Raw genomic sequence first — 27,223 nt, forward strand, 5'->3', positions numbered from 1 at the left:
CGAAGCTGAGGAACGGCACGTCACTGCCTCACTTTACAGCAGCGTTTCGCTTTATGGCACATGCTAGCAACTGGATATCAACACACCAGCACTGTGGAAAGAAGAGCAGGAGGATGTTATGAGAGGAAGAGAAGAAAAGAAAGATAAAAGTAAACATCTTTCTCTGGCTGGAGAGATCTCAGAGAAGAGGCAGGACGAAGTTCCTGACGGCGTTTGTGTTTCAGCTCCCGCCGTGTTTCAGCCAAACATCACATGATGTTTTAAACCAAACACCAAACTCAGACGTGATTCTGCTCGTTGGTCTGCTGAACCATAAATATTCCTACATTTGCAACCAAACTGACCGAACAACGAAAGAATAAGACGTCTCGAAGCCCCGCCCCCTGTGTGTGTGTGTGTGTGTGTGTGTGTGTGTGTGTGTGTCCTTGCTTCTGGAAATGTCTATTAATGATGGACTTTCAGGCAGAAAAGAGGAAAACAATAAGGAACAATAAGATTATCAACATCATTATCACAATATTTATAATTCCATCGATGTGATTCTTCAGGACTTCGGTTTTTCTTCTTCCCACTCGTTTTAGAGACGAATGTTCTTCGACAGCCACGCCTCCTCATCACATCCCTGATTTACGTTGTTATTGCATGTCCTCCTTGTCTTTGTGTTTCTGTACAACAGGAGCAAAAATCTACAAAACAAGAAGTTTGTTGGATTAAAAAACTGTCCGGTGTGCTTGATTGTTTTCCAGTGGAGTTCTGTTGGAGCGGATGGTCGGGTTCACGTCGCGGCCTGACAGCCAAATAATCATTGGGGGGGGGGGGTCTGGTTTGATCCTCTAAGCTAGATGCTAGTGATAATAGTGAGCTTGAACGGCTAAACTCCCGAGGAAAGATCCGTCAGGTTGCCGTGACAACTGGTGGCCGAGCATTTCTGTAACTTACGGGGGGGGGGGGGGGGGCATGAAAGTGTGTCAGATGGCTGTAAGGCACTGATGTGGGTGTGGTCAGGACAGATCCGTCATGCTGAGGCTCATGGGTAATCCTGGACGAAGGTAAGCCACTGGGACACGACCATTCTCACTGGTTGACCCGGTGATGGACAGACGAGCTTTGGAACGCATCGCATCAGTGAACTTCATCTGAAAGGACAGAAACAGGCGAGTTAACCAGGACGTCCCCGCTGGCACACAGCGAGGCTGGAAGGTTAGCGTCTAAAACATCCGTCCCACATGCATGATGGGAGGACGAGGCGTGGGGACAGGAGTCCACCAACCAGCCTGCGTCCCACGTTGGACGATGAGTTTAGTAACAAGAATGAAACTCCGGGTTGAGACCAGGAGGCAGAGTTTCAGTCCTGCAGGTGTCTCTGCAGCTTCTGGAGCAAATAAAACAAACATAAAATGATGGAAGAACTAGTTTAGTGAATGTTAGACCTGTTGTGTTGCTCCACTGCAAGCAAAACGCCTCCAATCTGAGATCCTCTGCTGAACGGGACTTTGATCTGAAGACAAGGAGCTGCAGACGTTCAGGAGTCTCATGGCGCTTAAATTATCATGTGATCCAAAGAAAACAAAAGCAAACAATCCTGACCATTAAAACGATACGAAGCTGAACTTCGGACTGACGTTCATTAAGTTCCTGCAGCCGTTGCTCTGCAGCGTCTCGTGGCGGATCAGAGACACTTCAGAGCTTCTTTTCCAGCCGGGGCGTCGCGGGACGGCCATGTTTCGCTTCACAGCAGAAGCCGTTCAGGACGCCGCCTGACCTCAGAGTGGATGGAAGAACCTTAGTAAAGGTAATGTTCCTCCAGGAGGAGCGTCCAGGGGAAACCCGGGACACGCTGGAGGAGTTCTGTCTCTCAGCAGGACTGGGAACGCCTCGGGAGTCCCAGTACGAACTGGCGAATGTGGCTGGCGAGCAGGAAGTCTGAGCTGCCCTGCTCCAGCAAAACGACTGATAAATGTCTCATACACACACACACACACACACACACACACACACACACACACACATCCAACCATCTGTTTTCTTATTAACGGCTGAGTCCAGTAAAGAGTCACTGGGAAGCTGGAGTCTATCCCAGCAGCACTGGGCACCTGGACAGGTAACCAGTCCATTGCAGAGACAAAGAGACATTCACTCACACTCCTATGGAGAATTTGGAGCGATCAATTAACCTATCAGCCCAAAGGTGGGAGGATATATATATATATATATATACAGTCCTGATCAAAATCTTAAGACCAGGTGAAAAATTGCTAGAATTTACCTTTTGCATATTTGGATCTCAGTGAGATTTTAAGTAGAGCTACAATATGCAGAAGCAAGAAGGGGGAGTGTGAAAAAAAGCACTTTGAAAAAGTCATTTATTGAAAACAACAATTAAACTGAAATAGATTGTTTATCAGCTGATCAAAAGTTTAAGACCACCGACTATAAAAGCCAAAATCTGCTCAAAATATTCCTTTTCTTTCGGGCTTTCACACGGTCATGCCTTCCTGGTGGCTAAGGCTAAGAAGCTTTCTCTTCTTGAACGTGGTGGGATCATCGAGCTGCATAAGCCAGGCCTCTCGAAGCATACCATTGCTGCTGGGGTTGGACGCAGTAAGACAGTCACTCTAAATTTTTTGAAAGATCCTAAACATGGAACAAAAAAAGTGGTAGACCAAAAAAAATTATACCTGAGCTGAGCCAGGGGGTTTTCATTGGCTGTCCGTCAAGACACAGGACGGTCCTTGACCCAAATTAAGGCCCTTACCGGTGCCGACTGCAGCACAGTAACCATCAGGTCTCTTTCTCTTTATCTCTCTCTTTTACCCCCCCCCCCCCAATAACAGTTCCTGTTGTCTGTTGTCTTTCTGTCCTCTTCCCCCCACACAGCAGAGGCAGATGGCTGCCTGTCCTGAGCCGGTTCTGCCGGAGGTTTCCTTCCTGTTAAAAGGGAGTTTTTTCCTTCCCACTGTCGCCAGTGTGCTTGCTCAGGATGGGAGATTGAGTTGGACTCAACTCAATCTGTTGGTTTCCTTATATAGGCTGTTATGAATTGGCCTTCATTATGTTTTCCCCTCTGTCTGTAAAGCGTCTTGAGATGGCGTTGCTGTGATTTGACGCTATATAAATAAAGTTGCATTGAATTGAATCAGACGGTATCCGCAGGAAAAGGGTTTCATAAACAAAAACCAAATTCAAAGACCTCGTCTCCTTCAACGCCACAAAACTTCCAGTTTCCACTTCGCCAGGGAGCATCCAACATGGGACATTAAAAGATGGAAAAGTTTTATTCTCTGATGAGAAAAAATGTAATCTTGAGGGTCCAGATGGCTTCCAGTGTTACTGGCATGACGAGGAGATGTGTTCTACCCAGCTCAGTGGAGGGGGTCCATCATGATGATGATCTGGGGTGCTTATTCACTCAGGCGGTGCAGGGTCGTCAGACGGCGGCTGGTTATGTTCAGATGTTGCAGTGGGCATCCCTCATGACTAAGGGCCTCCTCTGTGTGGTAACAGCTGGGTTTTCCAACAGGACAACGCTGCACTTCACAATGCTGGCTTGATGAAGGACTTCTTCAGGGAGAAGGTTCCCCTGTTTAAATCCCACAGAGAACATTTGGGGATGGATGGCAGGGGGAGTTTATAAAAATGGCCATCAGTTCTAGACAGTTGATGCCCTTCCTGTAGCCTTCTCCACCATATGAAGCATCGCTCCTACCAGCCTCCTGGAAACACTCGCATCAAGCACGCCCAAACGAATTTTTGAAGTGATTAACAAGAACGGTGAAGCTACTTGTTACTGAGTCCAACTAAGAAACATTTTTGTTCTGAGTGGTGGTCTTAAACTTTTGATCAGCTGATAAACAATCTATTTCAGTTTAATTGTTGTTTTTAATAAATTACTTTTTCAAAGTGCTTTTTTTCACACTCCCCCTTCTTGCTTCTGCATATTGTAGCTCTACTTAAAATCTCATTGACATCCAAATATGCAAAAGGTAAATTCTAGCAATTTTCACCTGGTCTTAAGATTTTGATCAGGACTGTATATGTCCAGAGCCGTATGCGGTCTCCGTGACGACCCTCGGAGCTCGCGCCACGTGTCCATCAGGACGAGCCAACGGCAGATCTAGTAACGACCAGCAGACATGTTGCTGAGCAGCTGGAAAAACATGTCAGCTCTGCTTTTATAAACAGACAGAAAAGCAAAGAAACTGTTTCACAGTAAAAACCAACCAGAAAACTGCGAGAATCTCCAGGTTCGTCCCTCATGTAGCCGAAGAAGCCACACAGGAAGCCATCTGTCTGCAGACGGATTTCCTCGACTGGTTTCAGCTCCGCTTATCTACCCAAATGATAATAATAATCTCAGAATATTTGGACTTTTTTCCTCCCAGTCGGTGAAATTCGCTTCGGATCCGTTAGTTACAGCGCGGCAGGCGGCCATGTTGCTGCAGCCGGGGATGGATTTGGGGTTAGGCGCCTCGCCCAGGGGCCCGCAGTCGCCAGGAGGACCAACAGCTAGCTTTCTATCAACTTAACAATTACATAAGACTTGGTTTCTCCTCCACATGGACATCACTTCGACTTTCTGACAAGAGTTTGGATTTCTTGTCTGACGTTGGCGTCACCTGACTACGGACTGATGAGAAGTCATTTCATCACAGTAGATGTTGATCAGAGGGTCAACGTGTCTATGTCATGGTGCCACTGCCGTTCCTTTAGCATGTAGCCCACACGTGTTACATTATGACTTAAACTCTAGAGACATGCTGACTGAACATGACCACAGGATAAACGCGATGGCGCCTCTCGGACTGTGTTCGCAGCTACCGTCATCGTAAGGCTGTTTCCTCCCCGTCGCACAGCGACAAACACTTCTGCCTTACCAGTTAGTAACACATAAACTGTTTACACAAATACAATGTGAACATCAGGTGGATTCTTTCATGACTTCAGCAGCCAGGTGGTGCTTACCGCCCCCTGCTGGTGACCTCCGGTACCCAACGTCACGCTGTTTGCAGCGAATATGTACGTACGTAAACAAACGTCTGTTGCAAATGCTCTCATACTTCCTGGCAGTTTTTACGTTGCCCTGGTTACTAAGTCTGTTCATACACTGGAGGACAGAGTTCAGAGCTCGCGTCTTGACTGGTTGGCAGTGATAACACGCCGCTATAAAGTTGTTTACAACTGTCTGAAAACACCAGAAGGAGAAAACCACCAATTTTTTACTTTCTGCCCAAATTCTATGGGTTCTTTTTATTTGGCGGTTTCTGTGTCGTCTTCTTCTTGTTGTAGTTCTTCTTCTTCTCTGGTTGTGTGTCAACCCCCAACACTGCCCCCAGAGGTTTCTGATGGTATTGCTCTATTTTAGCATCAAGTGACGGACAGCTAAGCTGTTTGAAAAGGGAGAAATTACACACGTAGCAGACGCATCCAGTGGATTGCACGGTAGTTACGATGTATGCAAAGGTGTATCGCTTAGGTCAACTCTGAAGTGGAACCACTTATGTTTGAAATGTTTGTGATAAATAAAAAGTAAAAGCATGTTGTGAAATGTTCCAACCACCTTGTTTTATCTGAGCTGATGGGGCTTGAGACTGAGCGAGAAATGTGTCCGTTTAGCAAAGAGGATGATTGGCTATAAACTAAGAGGAGTGCAGGAAAACCAAGGAAAGCTGTGAGGAACGAGAAGTTGGAGCGGGGGGTGGGGGGGGGGGGGGGGGGGGGGGGGGGGTGGGGGGGGGGGATGGAGGAACTGAACAGAAGAAGGGAAGAAGAAGGGATGAGGAGGGTGAGTTAGTAAAAGAAAGGAGGATCACAGCCATACACACATGGAGCATCATGGATTCATCACACGAAGATGCTTTTCAGCTTCAGCGGCGACTTTAATATCAGCTGTGACGTAAACATGAACAGCAGCGATGCAACCATGCATCTGTTGTTGTTTTGTGATTTAAGCTTGGCTTTCTGGCCTCCTTCAGAGATAAATCAGCCTCCTCGCGTTGGCCTCTGAAGCTGCTGCAGCACCGGAGCATGAATCCACCTGCTCCCAGGTTTAATAGTTTTGGTCGTGTCCAATCATCGTCTATGGCTGTGAGGTCAGAACAGTTTTAGCTATCAATCATCACTCTCCTACCCGTGCTAGATCTTGACACTCTCAATGCCGTAAACGTTGTAGCCCTCTTTATAGGTGGCGTAGTTTGGCTGGTGGCTGGGAGACAGCACGTTGAAGTTGGGGGCGTGCTGAGGAGAAGTCAGAGTGTGTGTGTAGTTTCCTGTGTGCTGCGGTGATGACAAGGTGTCGGCTGCCACCTTCATGACGACAAAGATACAGTCATTGTTATTGCGCTGCTCGTCTCCATCATTCCTCACAACATGACAACAACAACAACACCATCACGGCTGTTATGGATGGAAGAGAGAAAATACAAGGTGAACATTTTTTGCATTGTCAGATGATGGCTGGATGTCTGCTCAGTCCCGAGGCCTGAACTACGAAGCTGGATCCTCTCTCATGCAGGAACCTTCTGGGTTTTCTGCATCACCATGGTAACTTACGCTGAACGGCTAACCTGCTAACCTGCTAATGTTTCCTTGCTTGTTTCAGAGCCGTTCAGCTCCGCTCATGGTGCATCTGGAACACGTAGATCCGTAACGCAGAACCAAGACTAAATGGAACCAGAATTACTCACAACGCCTGATAAAGTCAAACTTTACTTTCACCTCCATTAATATCCTGTAATCTCACGACTTTAACCGAGTTGGACACGTTCTGCTGGCATCCCTTCCTGGCCGTTGCTATGGCAACAGTGTTGCATCCAGCTAGAGCTGGATGATGCTGCTAATTTTGGTATTGTCATACTGATAACGATAGAATTGGATTGTCGTTTACTGTAATGATTTCTCCTTTGAGTATTGATCATGATCAGAATAAATAAAGTACAAAGATTTTCAACTAAAACTGTTTTAATGAAAGAAATTTTGAGTTAAGTGTTTTTTTTTTATATAAAAGAAAATAATGTGACAAAATAAAATCACAGTTATTCCCATTTTATCAGAGATTACTTTGCTTGATTGATTAGTTTTCTGACATTTTTGGCTTTTTGCCCCTAAAGCCGCCTGAAAGAACATTTATTTTGACGCTGGCATCACATGACACAGATGCTAACCTCGGTACCGATACTATAGATCTCGGGATCGATCGGCGCAGCCTGCATTAACCTGGATGCATTTCGTTCTGCAGACGTAAGTAATTACCGCTCCTCCACAATAACGTAGCTGCTCTGCAGCGTTTCTCCCTGTCTGTAATTGACCAGATACCACAAACCCCGCCCCTCTTACATGAGCTTGCTCTGATAACGATGGAACGGCGTGCTCGCACCAAATTTAAAAAAAAACAACTTTTATGACAATTTTAGTTGTTTATTTGTTGTTATGGCAAGTTTCGGCCTCCACAGCACCACCAAAGTAAAATATTCTTTCAAAACCGTATATATAGTTTCGGACTAGAACGGCGTAAAATCGGTCAATTGCGTTGTAAGCCGGTAAATTAGCAAACATCGCATCGTTTTAAACACCAACACGGTTCATGAAATGAGTCTACAGTTAAAAGTCCAGAAGAACGATGGTTCAAGCTGTTTTGTACGCTTAAATAAAAGTTTATTACCGGAAACAATCTTTACTGACTGAAGCTGCCCCAACGTTCCTAGTTGAGTTTCCAACTTCAAGTTGTTATTCTTCCAACTGGGAACTCCGAAAATCCAACTCGGATTTTATTGTACCGAGACGGAAAACGCTGTGCTGAGTTTTCGATAAGCTTCGTTGATCTGGCAGTTACCAAGGTAACGGAGATATACCTGGTCATGCTAATCCAGCTTTGTCGATCCGTCAGTAATCTAGGTAACAGAGATACCTGGTCATGCTAATCCACCTTTGTTGATCTCACAGTACCCAAGGTAACGGAGAGATACCCTGTAATGCTCATCTAGCTTTGTCAATTCGGCAGTAACCAAGGTAACGGAGACATACCCGGTCATGCTAATCCATCTTCGTCGATCTGGCAGTAATCATGGTAACGGAGAGATACCCGGTCATGCTAATCCAGCTTCATCGATCCGGCAGTAACCAAGGTAACGGAGAGATACCCAGTCATGCTAATCCATCTTCGTCGATCCGGCAATAACCATGGTAACGGAGACATGCCAATCCATCTTCATCAACTGGCAGTAACCAGGTAACGGAGAGATACCCAGTCATGCTAATCCAGCTTCGTCGATCCGGCAATAACCAAGGTAACGGAGAGATACCCAGTTATGCTAATCCAGCTTCGTCAATCCGGCAGTAACCAAGGTAACGGAGAGATACCTGGTCATACTAATTAATCTTCGTCGATCTGGCAGTAACCATGGTAACGGAGAGATACCTGGTCATGCTAATCCAGCTTCGTCAACCGGCAGTAACCAATATAACGGAGAAATACCCAGTCATGCTAATCCAGTTTTGTCAATCCAGCAGTAACCATGGTAACGGAGAGATACCCGGTCATGCTAATCCAGCTTTGTCGATCTGGCAGTAACCAAGGTAACGGAGAGATACCTGGTCATACTAATTAATCTTCGTCGATCTGGCAGTAACCATGGTAACGGAGAGATACCCAGTCATGCTAATCCAGTTTTGTCAATCCAGCAGTAACCAAGGTAACAGAGAGATACCCGGTCATGCTAATCCAGCTTTGTCGATCTGGCAGTAACCAGGTAACGGAGAGATACCCGGTCATGCTAATCCAGCTTTGTCGATCCGGCAGTAACCAAGGTAACGGAGAGATACCTGGTTATGCTAATCCATCTCCGTCGATCTGACAGTAACCAAGGGAACGGAGACATAGCCGGTCATGCTAATCTAACTTTATCGATCTGGCAGTAACCATGGTAACGGAGAGATATCCGGTCATGCTAATCCAGCTTCTTCAACTGGCAGTAACCAAGGTAACAGAGAGATACCCGGTCATGCTAATCCAGCTTTGTCGATCCGGCAGTAACCAAGGTAACGGAGATTTACCCGGTCATGCTAATCCAGCTTTGTCGATCCGGCAGTAACCAAGGTAACGGAGATTTACCCGGTCATGCTAATCCAGCTTTGTTTTACAGGCCTCTGCAGAAGCTGTAGTCACACGTTTCTCCCTTCAAGCAGTTGATAACCAAACCACATTGTGTTGAAAAGGCTGCAAAGACCTAAAAATCAGACTCAAGTACTTTAATTTAATGGATAAAGTGTTTTCATGCCGTTTCCTCTCTAAGGACCTGCTCCACGTATTGACGTATCTCATCGTGCTAACACCTCCCTCCTCCAGCTGGACTAACCCGACCAAAGGCCGGGACCAGGAGCAGCAGCTGTGTGGAGGTTTTATGACCATCACAGATTACATGAGCTGTTTTTCAGGCTCAGCTGAGCCACTCAACACTGTTGGTTTAGTTTGAACAAACTGTGAGTCTGTGGAAGGTCTACAAACATCTGTCCTGCATGAACCAGATGTTCTGGTTCGCACACACGAGCAGATTAACCTGCAGATTATAAAACAGATAACTTCTAAATCAATATTTCATTTAGTTTGTTTTCATTTTCTGAACCGCTTATTCCAATTCAGGGTCGCGGGGAAGCTGGAGCCTATCCCAGCCGGCTTTGGGCGACAGGCAGGGTACACCCTGGACAGCTCGCCAGTCCAAATCAATATCATGATATTAAATTGTGTTTTTCCCGTTCAGGCCATTGGATGCAAAAAAGCCAAGAGGAATATTAACTTTACGTCGTTTTCCTGTTTTTATTCCAACAAACATGATGTAAACTTTGGGGTCCTGTCGGCTGAATGTCCGACGTTTTACCCCGGCCCGAGGAAAAATGGGAAGAAAAGTTAGATTTTTTATGTGAACCTCTAAAATATTGTAAAAAGTAATTAACAAAAATTATTTTCATTTTTTATTTACTCTGTGATGAACCAAATAATGATGTAGTGCAAGAGCTGTCCACCAGGGGGCAGAAGACAAGCATCAGATTGTCTTTAAAGGGTTTTACAAGTTTTTACCAGAAAATGATGCAGTAAGTCTCAGAAACGGTGCGATAAATCCGACATAAAAGGGTTAAAGTGACAGATTCCAGACGTGGCTGATTGTCAGGAAATAAACAGAAAAAATTAACAAAAAGTTTCTGGTCTGGTAGCGGACCAGAACATTCATCCGCAAGAAGAAACATCATCTACCACCATGTGACGATGATGATGACGGAGCAACAATCCAGAATAGAATAGAATAGAATAGAGGATCATTTTGTTATAATCCAGTTGGCTACCTAAAACGGGTAAAACTGAGGGAAAACGAGTGTTTTCTGTTACGGAGGAGGAAGAGTGAACCAGATGATTCTTAGTTTGATCTCTGCCTCCTGAATCATCCCAAAATGAAGCTCCTTGATCTGCTGAATCTCTACAAACTGCATGGTGTCCGCCGGCGAAGTAGCCGCTGTACAGACACGAACCAATCACATGCTACACCGATCGGGTCATGAAAGGATTCCCATGAAAACAATTTACCTTCATCTTCTTGGCTTCAGCGCGGCTCTTGTAGCAGAACTCCACCAGAGCGACCATCATGGCCAGACCCAGACCTCCCACCAGGATGTAGAAGACTCCGGCTACGTTGCTGAGCGACAGAGCGCTGGTCTTTTCCTGACACACAGGTAACAGCACAGGTGTTAGCCAGCTGGAAATGACGTAATCTGGCATCTTAAGAAGAGCTCATGCTGGTAACTCTGCAGACACTAAATCATGCACACGTGGACGTTTTTCTCTGAAGCCCCTGACACACTCCTGCTTCCGCGTTTCAGTGAAAATTATCCATAAAATAAAAGATGAAACCTTATATCATCCGCTGGACGAGTGATTCTTTACTTGTCCCAGTGCAGCTAACCAGTCCGGACCTGGTCTGCACGAAGCCTCCGATGCTAACACGCTGCTGGTTGGACATCGTACATCCATCGTTCTTCCTGCTACGTCGGTGGCGGACTGCTGGCTCAGTTTCTGCTGTGCAATGGTCTGAGCTCTGTGGTCCAGAATCCTCTGGTCCTCCCAAAACCCGCCAGCGTGACCTCCTGCACGACACCAGTCAGAGTTCGCTCAGAGCTGGTCGTTGGGTCGACGCACGAAGGCCGGACGGCCGCTCACATCGCTGCCTGGGTTGGTCTGTCGGACCATACCCTCGCATCGGGTTCCAGTCCTGGTTTCAGTCCCAGTAGAGGTTTTCCTCCCTGGTTCTGGTCCTGATGGAGGTTTTCCTCCCTGGTTCTGGTCCTGATGGAGGTTTTCCTCCCTGGTTCTGGTCCTGATGGAGGTTTTCCTCCCTGGTTCTGGTCCTGATGGAGGTTTTCCTCCCTGGTTCTGGTCCTGATGGAGGTTTTCCTCCCTGGTTCTGGTCCTGATGGAGGTTTTCCTTCCTGGTTCTGGTCCTGATGGAGGTTTTCCTTCCTGGTTCTGGTCCTGATGGAGGTTTTCCTTCCTGGTTCTGGTCCTGATGGAGGTTTTCCTTCCTGGTTCTGGTCCTGATGGAGGTTTTCCTTCCTGGTTCTGGTCCTGATGGAGGTTTTCCTCCCTGGTTCTGGTCCTGATGGAGGTTTTCCTTCCTGGTTCTGGTCCTGATGGAGGTTTTCCTTCCTGGTTCTGGTCCTGATGGAGGTTTTCCTCCCTGGTTCTGGTCCTGATGGAGGTTTTCCTTCCCGGTTCTGGTCCTGATGGAGGTTTTCCTCCCTGGTTCTGGTCCTGATGGAGGTTTTCCTTTCTGGTTCTGGTCCTGATGGAGGTTTTCCTTCCTGGTTCTGGTCCTGATGGAGGTTTTCCTTCCTGGTTCTGGTCCTGATGGAGGTTTTCCTCCCTGGTTCTGGTCCTGATGGAGGTTTTCCTTCCTGGTTCTGGTCCTAATGGAGTTTTTCCTTCCTGGTTCTGGTCCTGATGGAGGTTTTCCTCCCTGGTTCTGGTCCTGATGGAGGTTTTCCTCCCTGGTTCTGGTCCTGATGGAGGTTTTCCTTCCTGGTTCTGGTCCTGATGGAGGTTTTCCTTCCTGGTTCTGGTCCTGATGGAGGTTTTCCTTCCTGGTTCTGGTCCTGATGGAGGTTTTCCTTCCTGGTTCTGGTCCTGATGGAGGTTTTCCTTCCTGGTTCTGGTCCTGATGGAGGTTTTCCTCCCTGGTTCTGGTCCTGATGGAGTTTTTCCTTCCTGGTTCTGGTCCTGATGGAGGTTTTCCTTCCTGGTTCTGGTCCTGATGGAGGTTTTCCTTCCTGGTTCTGGTCCTGATGGAGGTTTTCCTCCCTGGTTCTGGTCCTGATGGAGGTTTTCCTCCCTGGTTCTGGTCCTGATGGAGGTTTTCCTTCCTGGTTCTGGTCCTGATGGAGGTTTTCCTTTCTGGTTCTGGTCCTGATGGAGGTTTTCCTTCCTGGTTCTGGTCCTGATGGAGGTTTTCCTTCCTGGTTCTGGTCCTGATGGAGGTTTTCCTCCCTGGTTCTGGTCCTGATGGAGGTTTTCCTCCCTGGTTCTGGTCCTGATGGAGGTTTTCCTTCCTGGTTCTGGTCCTAATGGAGTTTTTCCTTCCTGGTTCTGGTCCTGATGGAGGTTTTCCTCCCTGGTTCTGGTCCTGATGGAGGTTTTCCTTTCTGGTTCTGGTCCTGATGGAGGTTTTCCTTCCTGGTTCTGGTCCTGATGGAGGTTTTCCTTCCTGGTTCTGGTCCTGATGGAGGTTTTCCTCCCTGGTTCTGGTCCTGATGGAGGTTTTCCTTCCTGGTTCTGGTCCTGATGGAGGTTTTCCTTTCTGGTTCTGGTCCTGATGGAGGTTTTCCTCCCTGGTTCTGGTCCTGATGGAGGTTTTCCTTTCTGGTTCTGGTCCTGATGGAGGTTTTCCTTCCTGGTTCTGGTCCTGATGGAGGTTTTCCTTCCTGGTTCTGGTCCTGATGGAGGTTTTCCTCCCTGGTTCTGGTCCTGATGGAGGTTTTCCTTCCTGGTTCTGGTCCTAATGGAGTTTTTCCTTCCTGGTTCTGGTCCTGATGGAGGTTTTCCTCCCTGGTTCTGGTCCTGATGGAGGTTTTCCTCCCTGGTTCTGGTCCTGATGGAGGTTTTCCTTCCTGGTTCTGGTCCTGATGGAGGTTTTCCTTCCTGGTTCTGGTCCTGATGGAGGTTTTCCTCCCTGGTTCTGGTCCTGATGGAGGTTTTCCTTTCTGGTTCTGGTCCTGATGGAGGTTTTCCTTCCTGGTTCTGGTCCTGATGGAGTTTTTCCTTCCTGGTTCTGGTCCTGATGGAGGTTTTCCTTCCTGGTTCTGGTCCTGATGGAGGTTTTCCTCCCTGGTTCTGGTCCTGATGGAGGTTTTCCTCCCTGGTTCTGGTCCTGATGGAGGTTTTCCTTCCTGGTTCTGGTCCTGATGGAGTTTTTCCTTCCTGGTTCTGGTCCTGATGGAGGTTTTCCTTCCTGGTTCTGGTCCTGATGGAGGTTTTCCTCCCTGGTTCTGGTCCTGATGGAGGTTTTCCTCCCTGGTTCTGGTCCTGATGGAGGTTTTCCTTCCTGGTTCTGGTCCTGATGGAGGTTTTCCTTCCTGGTTCTGGTCCTGATGGAGGTTTTCCTTCCTGGTTCTGGTCCTGATGGAGGTTTTCCTTCCTGGTTCTGGTCCTGATGGAGGTTTTCCTTCCTGGTTCTGGTCCTGCAGCTCAGCATGGAGGACTGGATCAAAGAGAATGAATGACGATCGCTGTTATAAACTGGACCAACGTGGATCATCTGATGGATTTACTGGATTCTATTCTACTGGTACCCAGTACCGATCCACACCATCACCAGGAGGACTCAGCGTTCCAGCCTCCCAGTTTGAAGCCAGTCTAGCAGCAGATCAGGTGCAGCTATGACTGCAGGTAAGAGGACAGGAGTCCCGGAGGAGACGCTGAAACATCTCTGTCTGGATCTTTTACGCCTCTGATGTCTGATCTCTGCTTTGCCAAACAGACGTCGCTTCGGCTCAGGGAGCATTAACTCTGCAGGCTCACATGGCCACGCTGGCAGACAGGGAGGCTGTGATGTTGATGTCTGGGGTGGGGGGTGCTGCAGTTGCAGACTATCAGGACCCTGAAAGACCAGCGTCCACATTGTCGGCACAAAGACCAACAATAATCCTGTTTGTGGTGTTGATGGGATGGGGGGGGTTGTTGCTGCTGAAGAGGTTGAAAGTCAGTCGATCCAAATCTGAAGCTCCAGTTCTCAAAGGAAAATGGTGGTGAAGATCAGCTGGAGGAGTTTAAGCTTCTCCAGACCTCATCCATCCTAACGGTTTAGTCTGATGAAGGGTCGTAGGGAGGCTGGAGCCTATCCCAGCAGTCTGTAGGCAGGGTACACCAGATCGAACCAGATCAAACTCATGAAACATGAAATAAAGGCGAAACGTTGGAGCGTAATCCTCCTCGTTCCAGAAGTGGTCCGACCGAGGTCGGTTCTCCAGACGAGATCCAGAGCTCCTGCGTCTGAAGGGAGCTCGGAAAAGGCCTGACTTCCTGCTCTGGTGCCTCTCTTTCCTGGTAAGGAGACGCTGGACAGACCTGGACTTATGAATCCCTTTTGACCAGGGTGGACCTCAGCATTCCCCAGTCTGGGCTGGCATCTGTGACGGTTAGACGGATAAAATCCTTTGTTGTGAGTTCATTTAAAGGACAAAGGAACTCAACTCAGGACGACGATGACGTTTTGTTGCTCGTCCGACAGTCTGTAGATTCTACACTGCAGAAAGCGGAAACTTCATCCTCTTCATCCTCATCCTAAAATTTAACTTCAGGACACAGTAGACGTGGCGGCATGGAGCGTCCAGGTTCGCCTGCGTGACGAGGAAAGGCTCGCCGCCGCCGGTCGGCCTCGCCGCCGCCGGTCGGCCTCGCCGCCGCCGGTGGATTCCAGTCAAGGCGGACCGGCGTGGGAAGTCCAAGCAGCCTGAAGGTTCATGTGAGCGCCTCGCTGTTGGAGTTGTCTAAACGGCTTTAAGACAGACGAATGGACAGACCTCTACAGACATCTGCCGGTCAGAACGCTTCACTCCGTGTGTCTAGCTAACATCCTCACTGTGCGAGCGCACCATGCACGGTTATGTGTGAACAATGTGATCGACCCACAGACATAAAACTAACCTTATTGGTGGAGTCCTTGAAGCCACACTCTCCTTTATCGTACCACCACTTGTTTTTCAGCTTGTCTAGGGTTCCTTGCTCATTCAGTTTCAATACGGCAAGGTTTACTGGCACTCTTCAATGGGAATAACATAAATAACATCATTATCAATGTTATCTTATGTTATTAACGAGGCAGCGGTTCTCGCTCTGTTCTCGCAGCCAGAGACGGGGCCCGCGGACGCTGAGCTAACCCTGCTACAGGCAGGATTTCACTCTGACACATCTGGGAATTTAAGGAGCACGTCTGCACGTGTCAAGAAGTTTGGCAAACGTTGGGGGTTTTAGTCGTCGGGGCCCCTCGGTTTGGCTCCTGAGACAGGAGGGAGAGGCGCTGCAATCACCCGCGGTACCCTGCCAGGCCGGAGCCGCCGACACAGAGTTTGGACGGGTTGCACATGGACAGCTCTCATGTTGCTGCCATCTGGTTTGAGGTCACCTGACCCTGATCTGGCCTTAAAACGACCTCAACCAGACAGGTGCAACATCCGAAGCAGCACGGATAACAATACGGCCTGTGGCGGGGGGGAATTAGCTGATCTGTTGGGGTAATCATTGTGTTTCATTGATTGATGTTTGTATATTTTAGAGGGGGGGGGGGGTCGTGGTCACATGTAGTATTGCATCTGTGCTGCTTCTTTGTTTTGTACATTTAACAGACTAACTCAGAGTTACCTTGTGTTTGGTCTCATTGTGTGCCTCTGTGTGTGTGTGTGTGTGTGTGTGTCTGAGTGTGTGTGTGTGTGTGTGTGTCTGAGTGTGTCTGAGTGTGTGTGTGTGTGAGTGAGAGAGAGTGTGTATTAACCTTGCTCTCCCCTCCACCGCTGCCGCATTCTCCCTTGTCATACCACCACTTGTTTTTCAGTTTGTCCAGCAGCCCCTGCTCGTTCAACTTTAACACCGCCAGGTTCACCGCATTTCTACATGAACACAGTGGCTGTTAGCTGGAAGCGTCCGTCCTCCCACAGGTGCTAGAAGCAGAGATTCTTAACTCTTAACAACAACAGAATACACAACAGCTGGGACTGAAATGTTCTCAGCAGAGAGCTGTTCAGCTCCTTACATCCTCCACCAGGAGATAGAACTTTGTTCATGTTCTCGAAGTCGCAGAACAAGAAGAAAGTTGGTTTTATACTTCATACTTCACAAGAAGCTTCGCCTGATAAACGTCGATAAGCGGTGATTAAACTGAATAAACGATTATAAACGTCGATAAGCGGTGATTAAACTCTGAATAAACGATGATAAACGTCGATAAGCGGTGATTAAACTGAATAAACGATGATAAACGTAGATAAGCGGTGATTAAACTGAATAAACGATGATAAACGTCGATAAGCGGTGATTAAACTGAATAAACGATGATAAACGTCGATAAGCGGTGATTAAACTGAATAAACGATGATAAACGTCGATAAGCGGTGATTAAACTCTGAATAAACGATGATAAACGTCGATAAGCGGTGATTAAACTGAATAAACGATGATAAACGTAGATAAGCGGTGATTAAACTGAATAAACGATGATAAACGTCGATAAGCGGTGATTAAACTGAATAAACGATGATAAACGTCGATAAGCGGTGATTAAACTGAATAAACGATGATAAACGTCGATAAGCGGTGATTAAACTGAATAAACGGTGATAAACGTCGATAAGCGGTGATTAAACTCTGAATAAACGATGATAAACGTCGATAAGCGGTGATTAAACTGAATAAACGGTGATAAACGTCGATAAGCGGTGATTAAACTGAATAAACGGTGATAAACGTCGATAAGCGGTGATTAAACGCTGAATAAACGGTGATAAACGTAGATAAGCGGTGATTAAACTGAATAAACGATGATAAACGTCAATAAGCGGTGATTAAACTGAATAAACGATGATAAACGTCGATAAGCGGTGATTAAACTCTGAATAAACGATGATAAACGTCGATAAGCGGTGATTAAACTGAATAAACGGTGATAAACGTCGATAAGCGGTGATTAAACTCTGAATAAACGATGATAAACGTCGATAAGCGGTGATTAAACTGAATAAACGATGATAAACGTCGATAAGCGGTGATTAAACTGAATAAACGATGATAAACGTCAATAAGCGGTGATTAAACTGAATAAACGGTGATAAACGTCGATAAGCGGTGATTAAACTGAATAAACGGTGATAAACGTCGATAAGCGGTGATTAAACTGAATAAACGATGATAAACGTCGAAAAGCGGTGATTAAACTGAATAAACGGTGATAAACGTCGATAAGCGGTGATTAAACTGAATAAACGATGATAAACGTAGATAAGCGGTGATTAAACTCTGAATAAACGATGATAAACGTAGATAAGCGGTGATTAAACTGAATAAACGATGATAAACGTCGATAAGCGGTGATTAAACTGAATAAACGATTATAAACGTCGATAAGCGGTGATTAAACTGAATAAACGGTGATAAACGTCGATAAGCGGTGATTAAACTGAATAAACGATGATAAACGTCAATAAGCGGTGATTAAACTGAATAAACGGTGATAAACGTCGATAAGCGGTGATTAAACTCTGAATAAACGGTGATAAACGTCGATAAGCGGTGATTAAACTGAATAAACGGTGATAAACGTCGATAAGCGGTGATTATACTGAATAAACGATGATAAACGTCGATAAGCGGTGATTAAACTGAATAAACGGTGATAAACGTCGATAAGCGGTGATTAAACTGAATAAACGATGATAAACGTCGATAAGCGGTGATTAAACTGAATAAACGATGATAAACGTCGATAAGCGGTGATTAAACTGAATAAACGATGATAAACGTCAATAAGCGGTGATTAAACTCTGAATAAACGATGATAAACGTCGATAAGCGGTGATTAAACTGAATAAACGATGATAAACGTCGAAAAGCGGTGATTAAACGCTGAATAAACGGTGATAAACGTCGATAAGAGGTGATTAAACTGAATAAACGGTGATAAACGTCGATAAGCGGTGATTAAACTGAATAAACGGTGATAAACGTCGATAAGCGGTGATTAAACTGAATAAACGATGATAAACGTCGAAAAGCGGTGATTAAACGCTGAATAAACGGTGATAAACGTCGATAAGCGGTGATTAAACTGAATAAACGGTGATAAACGTCGATAAGCGGTGATTAAACTGAATAAACGGTGATAAACGTCGATAAGCGGTGATTAAACTGAATAAACGGTGATAAACGTCGATAAGCGGTGATTAAACTCTGAATAAACGGTGATAAACGTCGATAAGCGGTGATTATACTGAATAAATGGTGATAAACGTCGATAAGCGGTGATTAAACTGAATAAACGGTGATAAACGTCGATAAGCGGTGATTAAACTCTGAATAAACGGTGATAAACGTCGATAAGCGGTGATTAAACTGAATAAACGGTGATAAACGTCGATAAGCGGTGATTAAACTCTGAATAAACGGTGATAAACGTCGATAAGCAGTGATTAAACTCTGAATAAATGGTGATAAACGTCGATAAGCGGTGATTAAACTGAATAAACGGTGATAGACGTCGATAAGCGGTGATTAAACTGAATAAACGGTGATAAACGTCGATAAGCGGTGATTAAACTCTGAATAAATGGTGATAAACGTCGATAAGCGGTGATTAAACTGAATAAACGATGATAAACGTCGATAAGCGGTGATTAAACTCTGAATAAATGGTGATAAACGTCGATAAGCGGTGATTAAACTGAATAAACGATGATAAACGTTGATAAGCGGTGATTAAACTCTGAATAAATGGTGATAAACGTCGATAAGCGGTGATTAAACTGAATAAACGATGATAAACGTTGATAAGCGGTGATTAAACTGAATAAACGATGATAAACGTCGATAAGCGGTGATTAAACTGAATAAACGATGATAAACGTCAATAAGCGGTGATTAAACTCTGAATAAACGATGATAAACGTCGATAAGCGGTGATTAAACTGAATAAACGATGATAAACGTCGAAAAGCGGTGATTAAACGCTGAATAAACGGTGATAAACGTCGATAAGCGGTGATTAAACTCTGAATAAACGGTGATAAACGTCGATAAGCGGTGATTAAACTGAATAAACGGTGATAAACGTCGATAAGCGGTGATTAAACTCTGAATAAACGGTGATAAACGTCGATAAGCGGTGATTAAACTGAATAAACGGTGATAAACGTCGATAAGCGGTGATTATACTGAATAAACGATGATAAACGTCGATAAGCGGTGATTAAACTGAATAAACGATGATAAACGTCGAAAAGCGGTGATTAAACGCTGAATAAACGGTGATAAACGTCGATAAGCGGTGATTAAACTCTGAATAAACGGTGATAAACGTCGATAAGCGGTGATTAAACTGAATAAACGGTGATAAACGTCGATAAGCGGTGATTATACTGAATAAACGATGATAAACGTCGATAAGCGGTGATTAAACTGAATAAACGATGATAAACGTCGAAAAGCGGTGATTAAACTCTGAATAAACGGTGATAAACGTCGATAAGCGGTGATTAAACTGAATAAACGGTGATAAACGTCGATAAGCGGTGATTAAACTGAATAAACGGTGATAAACGTCGATAAGCGGTGATTAAACTCTGAATAAACGGTGATAAACGTCGATAAGCGGTGATTATACTGAATAAATGGTGATAAACGTCGATAAGCGGTGATTAAACTGAATAAACGGTGATAAACGTCGATAAGCGGTGATTAAACTCTGAATAAACGGTGAAAAACGTCGATAAGCGGTGATTAAACTGAATAAACGGTGATAAACGTCGATAAGCGGTGATTAAACTCTGAATAAACGGTGATAAACGTCGATAAGCGGTGATTAAACTGAATAAACGGTGATAAACGTCGATAAGCGGTGATTAAACTGAATAAACGGTGATAAACGTCGATAAGCGGTGATTAAACTCTGAATAAATGGTGATAAACGTCGATAAGCGGTGATTAAACTGAATAAATGGTGATAAACGTCGATAAGCGGTGATTAAACTGAATAAACGGTGATAAACGTCGATAAGCGGTGATTAAACTCTGAATAAACGTGATAAACGTCGATAAGCGGTGATTAAACTGAATAAACGATGATAAACGTCAATAAGCGGTGATTAAACTGAATAAACGGTGATAAACGTCGATAAGCGGTGATTAAACTGAATAAACGATGATAAACGTCGATAAGCGGTGATTAAACTGAATAAACGATGATAAACGTCGATAAGCGGTGATTAAACTGAATAAACGATGATAAACGTCGATAAGCGGTGATTAAACTGAATAAACGATGATAAACGTCGATAAGCGGTGATTAAACTGAATAAACGATGATAAACGTCGATAAGCGGTGATTAAACTGAATAAACGGTGATAAACGTCGATAAGCGGTGATTAAACTGAATAAACGGTGATAAACGTCGATAAGCGGTGATTAAACTGAATAAACGGTGATAAACGTCGATAAGCGGTGATTAAACTCTGAATAAACGGTGATAAACGTCGATAAGCGGTGATTAAACTGAATAAACGGTGATAAACGTCGATAAGCGGTGATTATACTGAATAAACGATGATAAACGTCGATAAGCGGTGATTAAACTCTGAATAAACGGTGATAAACGTCGATAAGCGGTGATTATACTGAATAAACGATGATAAACGTCGATAAGCGGTGATTAAACTGAATAAACGGTGATAAACGTCAATAAGCGGTGATTAAACTGAATAAACGATGATAAACGTCGATAAGCGGTGATTAAACTGAATAAACGATGATAAACGTCGATAAGCGGTGATTAAACTGAATAAACGATGATAAACGTAGATAAGCGGTGATTAAACTGAATAAACGATGATAAACGTCGATAAGCGGTGATTAAACTGAATAAACGATTATAAACGTAGATAAGCGGTGATTAAACTGAATAAACGATGATAAACGTCAATAAGCGGTGATTAAACTGAATAAACGATGATAAACGTAGATAAGCGGTGATTAAACTGAATAAACGATGATAAACGTCGATAAGCGGTGATTAAACTGAATAAACGATGATAAACGTCAATAAGCGGTGATTAAACTGAATAAACGATGATAAACGTAGATAAGCGGTGATTAAACTGAATAAACGGTGATAAACGTCGATAAGCGGTGATTAAACTGAATAAACGATGATAAACGTCGATAAGCGGTGATTAAACTGAATAAACGATGATAAACGTAGATAAGCGGTGATTAAACTGAATAAACGGTGATAAACGTCGATAAGCGGTGATTAAACTGAATAAACGGTGATAAACGTCGATAAGCGGTGATTAAACTGAATAAACGATGATAAACGTCGATAAGCGGTGATTAAACTGAATAAACGGTGATAAACGTCGATAAGCGGTGATTAAACTGAATAAACGATGATAAACGTCGATAAGCGGTGATTAAACTGAATAAACGATGATAAACGTCGATAAGCGGTGATTAAACTGAATAAACGATGATAAACGTCGATAAGCGGTGATTAAACTGAATAAACGATGATAAACGTCGATAAGCGGTGATTAAACTGAATAAACGGTGATAAACGTCGATAAGAGGTGATTAAACTGAATAAACGGTGATAAACGTCGATAAGCGGTGATTAAACTGAATAAACGATGATAAACGTCGATAAGCGGTGATTAAACTGAATAAACGATGATAAACGTCGATAAGCGGTGATTAAACTGAATAAACGATGATAAACGTCGATAAGCGGTGATTAAACTCTGAATAAACGATGATAAACGTCGATAAGCGGTGATTAAACTGAATAAACGGTGATAAACGTCGATAAGCGGTGATTAAACTCTGAATAAACGGTGATAAACGTCGATAAGCGGTGATTAAACTGAATAAACGGTGATAAACGTCGATAAGCGGTGATTATACTGAATAAACGATGATAAACGTCGATAAGCGGTGATTAAACTGAATAAACGATGATAAACGTCGAAAAGCGGTGATTAAACGCTGAATAAACGGTGATAAACGTCGATAAGCGGTGATTAAACTCTGAATAAACGGTGATAAACGTCGATAAGCGGTGATTAAACTGAATAAACGGTGATAAACGTCGATAAGCGGTGATTATACTGAATAAACGATGATAAACGTCGATAAGCGGTGATTAAACTGAATAAACGATGATAAACGTCGAAAAGCGGTGATTAAACGCTGAATAAACGGTGATAAACGTCGATAAGCGGTGATTAAACTGAATAAACGGTGATAAACGTCGATAAGCGGTGATTAAACTCTGAATAAACGGTGATAAACGTCGATAAGCGGTGATTAAACTGAATAAACGGTGATAAACGTCGATAAGCGGTGATTAAACTGAATAAACGGTGATAAACGTCGATAAGCGGTGATTAAACTCTGAATAAACGGTGATAAACGTCGATAAGCGGTGATTATACTGAATAAATGGTGATAAACGTCGATAAGCGGTGATTAAACTGAATAAACGGTGATAAACGTCGATAAGCGGTGATTAAACTCTGAATAAACGGTGAAAAACGTCGATAAGCGGTGATTAAACTGAATAAACGGTGATAAACGTCGATAAGCGGTGATTAAACTCTGAATAAACGGTGATAAACGTCGATAAGCAGTGATTAAACTCTGAATAAATGGTGATAAACGTCGATAAGCGGTGATTAAACTGAATAAACGGTGATAAACGTCGATAAGCGGTGATTAAACTGAATAAACGGTGATAAACGTCGATAAGCGGTGATTAAACTCTGAATAAATGGTGATAAACGTCGATAAGCGGTGATTAAACTGAATAAACGATGATAAACGTCGATAAGCGGTGATTAAACTCTGAATAAATGGTGATAAACGTCGATAAGCGGTGATTAAACTGAATAAACGGTGATAAACGTCGATAAGCGGTGATTAAACTCTGAATAAACGTGATAAACGTCGATGAGCGGTGATTAAACTGAATAAACGATGATAAACGTCAATAAGCGGTGATTAAACTGAATAAACGGTGATAAACGTCGATAAGCGGTGATTAAACTGAATAAACGATGATAAACGTCGATAAGCGGTGATTAAACTGAATAAACGATGATAAACGTCGATAAGCGGTGATTAAACTGAATAAACGATGATAAACGTCGATAAGCGGTGATTAAACTGAATAAACGGTGATAAACGTCGATAAGCGGTGATTAAACTGAATAAACGGTGATAAACGTCGATAAGCGGTGATTAAACTGAATAAACGATGATAAACGTCGATAAGCGGTGATTAAACTGAATAAACGGTGATAAACGTCGATAAGCGGTGATTAAACTGAATAAACGATGATAAACGTCAATAAGCGGTGATTAAACTGAATAAACGATGATAAACGTCGATAAGCGGTGATTAAACTGAATAAACGGTGATAAACGTCGATAAGCGGTGATTAAACTGAATAAACGGTGATAAACGTCAATAAGCGGTGATTAAACTGAATAAACGATGATAAACGTAGATAAGCGGTGATTAAACTGAATAAACGATGATAAACGTCGATAAGCGGTGATTATACTGAATAAACGATGATAAACGTCGATAAGCGGTGATTAAACTGAATAAACGATGATAAACGTAGATAAGCGGTGATTAAACTCTGAATAAACGGTGATAAACGTCGATAAGCGGTGATTATACTGAATAAACGATGATAAACGTCGATAAGCGGTGATTAAACTGAATAAACGGTGATAAACGTCAATAAGCGGTGATTAAACTGAATAAACGATGATAAACGTAGATAAGCGGTGATTAAACTGAATAAACGATGATAAACGTCGATAAGCGGTGATTAAACTGAATAAACGGTGATAAACGTCGATAAGCGGTGATTAAACTGAATAAACGATGATAAACGTCGATAAGCGGTGATTAAACTGAATAAACGATGATAAACGTCAATAAGCGGTGATTAAACTGAATAAACGATGATAAACGTAGATAAGCGGTGATTAAACTGAATAAACGATGATAAACGTCGATAAGCGGTGATTAAACTGAATAAACGATGATAAACGTCGATAAGCGGTGATTAAACTGAATAAACGATGATAAACGTCGATAAGCGGTGATTAAACTGAATAAACGGTGATAAACGTCGATAAGAGGTGATTAAACTGAATAAACGGTGATAAACGTCGATAAGCGGTGATTAAACTGAATAAACGATGATAAACGTCGATAAGCGGTGATTAAACTGAATAAACGATGATAAACGTCGATAAGCGGTGATTAAACTGAATAAACGATGATAAACGTCGATAAGCGGTGATTAAACTGAATAAACGATGATAAACGTCGATAAGCGGTGATTAAACTGAATAAACGGTGATAAACGTCAATAAGCGGTGATTAAACTGAATAAACGATGATAAACGTCGATAAGCGGTGATTAAACTGAATAAACGATGATAAACGTCGATAAGCGGTGATTAAACTGAATAAACGATGATAAACGTCGATAAGCGGTGATTAAACTGAATAAACGGTGATAAACGTCGATAAGCGGTGATTAAACTCTGAATAAACGATGATAAACGTCGATAAGCGGTGATTAAACTCTGAATAAACGGTGATAAACGTCGATAAGCGGTGATTAAACTGAATAAACGATGATAAACGTCGATAAGCGGTGATTAAACTGAATAAACGATGATAAACGTCGATAAGCGGTGATTAAACTCTGAATAAACGGTGATAAACGTCGATAAGCGGTGATTAAACTGAATAAACGATGATAAACGTCGATAAGCGGTGATTAAACTGAATAAACGATGATAAATGTCGATAAGCGGTGATTAAACTGAATAAACGATGATAAACGTCGATAAGCGGTGATTAAACTGAATAAACGATGATAAACGTCGATAAGCGGTGATTAAACTGAATAAACGGTGATAAACGTAGATAAGCGGTGATTAAACTGAATAAACGGTGATAAACGTCGATAAGCGGTGATTAAACTGAATAAACGGTGATAAACGTCGATAAGCGGTGATTAAACTGAATAAACGATGATAAACGTCGATAAGCGGTGATTAAACTGAATAAACGGTGATAAACGTCGATAAGCGGTGATTAAACTGAATAAACGATGATAAACGTCGATAAGCGGTGATTAAACTGAATAAACGATGATAAACGTCGATAAGCGGTGATTAAACTCTGAATAAACGATGATAAACGTCGATAAGCGGTGATTAAACTGAATAAACGATGATAAACGTCGATAAGCGGTGATTAAACTGAATAAACGATGATAAACGTCGATAAGCGGTGATTAAACTGAATAAACGGTGATAAACGTCGATAAGAGGTGATTAAACTGAATAAACGGTGATAAACGTCGATAAGCGGTGATTAAACTGAATAAACGATGATAAACGTCGATAAGCGGTGATTAAACTGAATAAACGGTGATAAACGTCGATAAGCGGTGATTAAACTGAATAAACGATGATAAACGTCGATAAGCGGTGATTAAACTGAATAAACGATGATAAACGTCGATAAGCGGTGATTAAACTCTGAATAAACGATGATAAACGTCGATAAGCGGTGATTAAACTGAATAAACGATGATAAACGTCGATAAGCGGTGATTAAACTGAATAAACGATGATAAACGTCGATAAGCGGTGATTAAACTGAATAAACGGTGATAAACGTCGATAAGAGGTGATTAAACTGAATAAACGGTGATAAACGTCGATAAGCGGTGATTAAACTGAATAAACGATGATAAACGTCGATAAGCGGTGATTAAACTGAATAAACGATGATAAACGTCGATAAGCGGTGATTAAACTGAATAAACGATGATAAACGTCGATAAGCGGTGATTAAACTGAATAAACGGTGATAAACGTCGATAAGCGGTGATTAAACTCTGAATAAACGATGATAAACGTCGATAAGCGGTGATTAAACTCTGAATAAACGGTGATAAACGTCGATAAGCGGTGATTAAACTGAATAAACGATGATAAACGTCGATAAGCGGTGATTAAACTGAATAAACGATGATAAACGTCGATAAGCGGTGATTAAACTCTGAATAAACGATGATAAACGTCGATAAGCGGTGATTAAACTGAATAAACGATGATAAATGTCGATAAGCGGTGATTAAACTGAATAAACGATGATAAACGTCGATAAGCGGTGATTAAACTGAATAAACGGTGATAAACGTCGATAAGCGGTGATTAAACTGAATAAACGGTGATAAACGTCGATAAGCGGTGATTAAACTGAATAAACGATGATAAACGTCGATAAGCGGTAATTAAACTCTGAATAAACGGTGATAAACGTCGATAAGCGGTGATTAAACTGAATAAACGATGATAAACGTCGATAAGCGGTGATTAAACTGAATAAACGGTGATAAACGTCGATAAGCGGTGATTAAACTGAATAAACGATGATAAACGTCGATAAGCGGTGATTAAACTCTGAATAAACGATGATAAACGTCGATAAGCGGTGATTAAACTGAATAAACGATGATAAACGTCGATAAGCGGTGATTAAACTGAATAAACGATGATAAACGTCAATAAGCGGTGATTAAACTGAATAAACGATGATAAACGTCGATAAGCGGTGATTAAACTCTGAATAAACGATGATAAACGTCGATAAGCGGTGATTAAACTCTGAATAAACGGTGATAAAACGTCGATAAGCGGTGATTAAACTGAATAAACGATGATAAACGTCAATAAGCGGTGATTAAACTCTGAATAAACGATGATAAACGTCGATAAGCGGTGATTAAACTCTGAATAAACGATGATAAACGTCGATAAGCGGTGATTAAACTCTGAATAAACGATGATAAACGTCAATAAGCGGTGATTAAACTCTGAATAAACGATGA

The 27,223-nt window shown here is 43.1% G+C and overlaps 1 protein-coding gene across 3 annotated transcripts in view; it reads right to left on the bottom strand.

Annotated features, from left to right (window-relative positions):
• Nucleotides 1–1,001: 1,001 nt before the first annotated feature.
• LOC306754330 (glutamate receptor 2-like) overlaps nucleotides 1,002–27,223 on the bottom strand; it is a gene marked incomplete at both ends in the record, with an annotated part of 173,068 nt that continues 146,846 nt past the window's right edge. The window contains 3 exons of one of the 3 annotated variants that reach the window (XM_079238306.1): nucleotides 1,002–1,136; nucleotides 10,571–10,705; nucleotides 16,023–16,137. In XM_079238306.1, coding sequence (XP_079094432.1) covers nucleotides 1,002–1,136; nucleotides 10,571–10,705; nucleotides 16,023–16,137 — 385 coding nt within the window. Of the gene's footprint in view, nucleotides 1,137–6,132; nucleotides 6,304–10,570; nucleotides 10,706–15,178; nucleotides 15,294–16,022; nucleotides 16,138–27,223 lie in introns of those variants that run through there. The other 2 variants (XM_079238307.1, XM_079238305.1) reach the window with 2 other exon arrangements.

Source organism: Telmatherina bonti (genome assembly GCF_933228915.1).
Source record: "Telmatherina bonti genome assembly, chromosome: 3".
NCBI lineage: Eukaryota > Metazoa > Chordata > Actinopteri > Atheriniformes > Telmatherinidae > Telmatherina > Telmatherina bonti.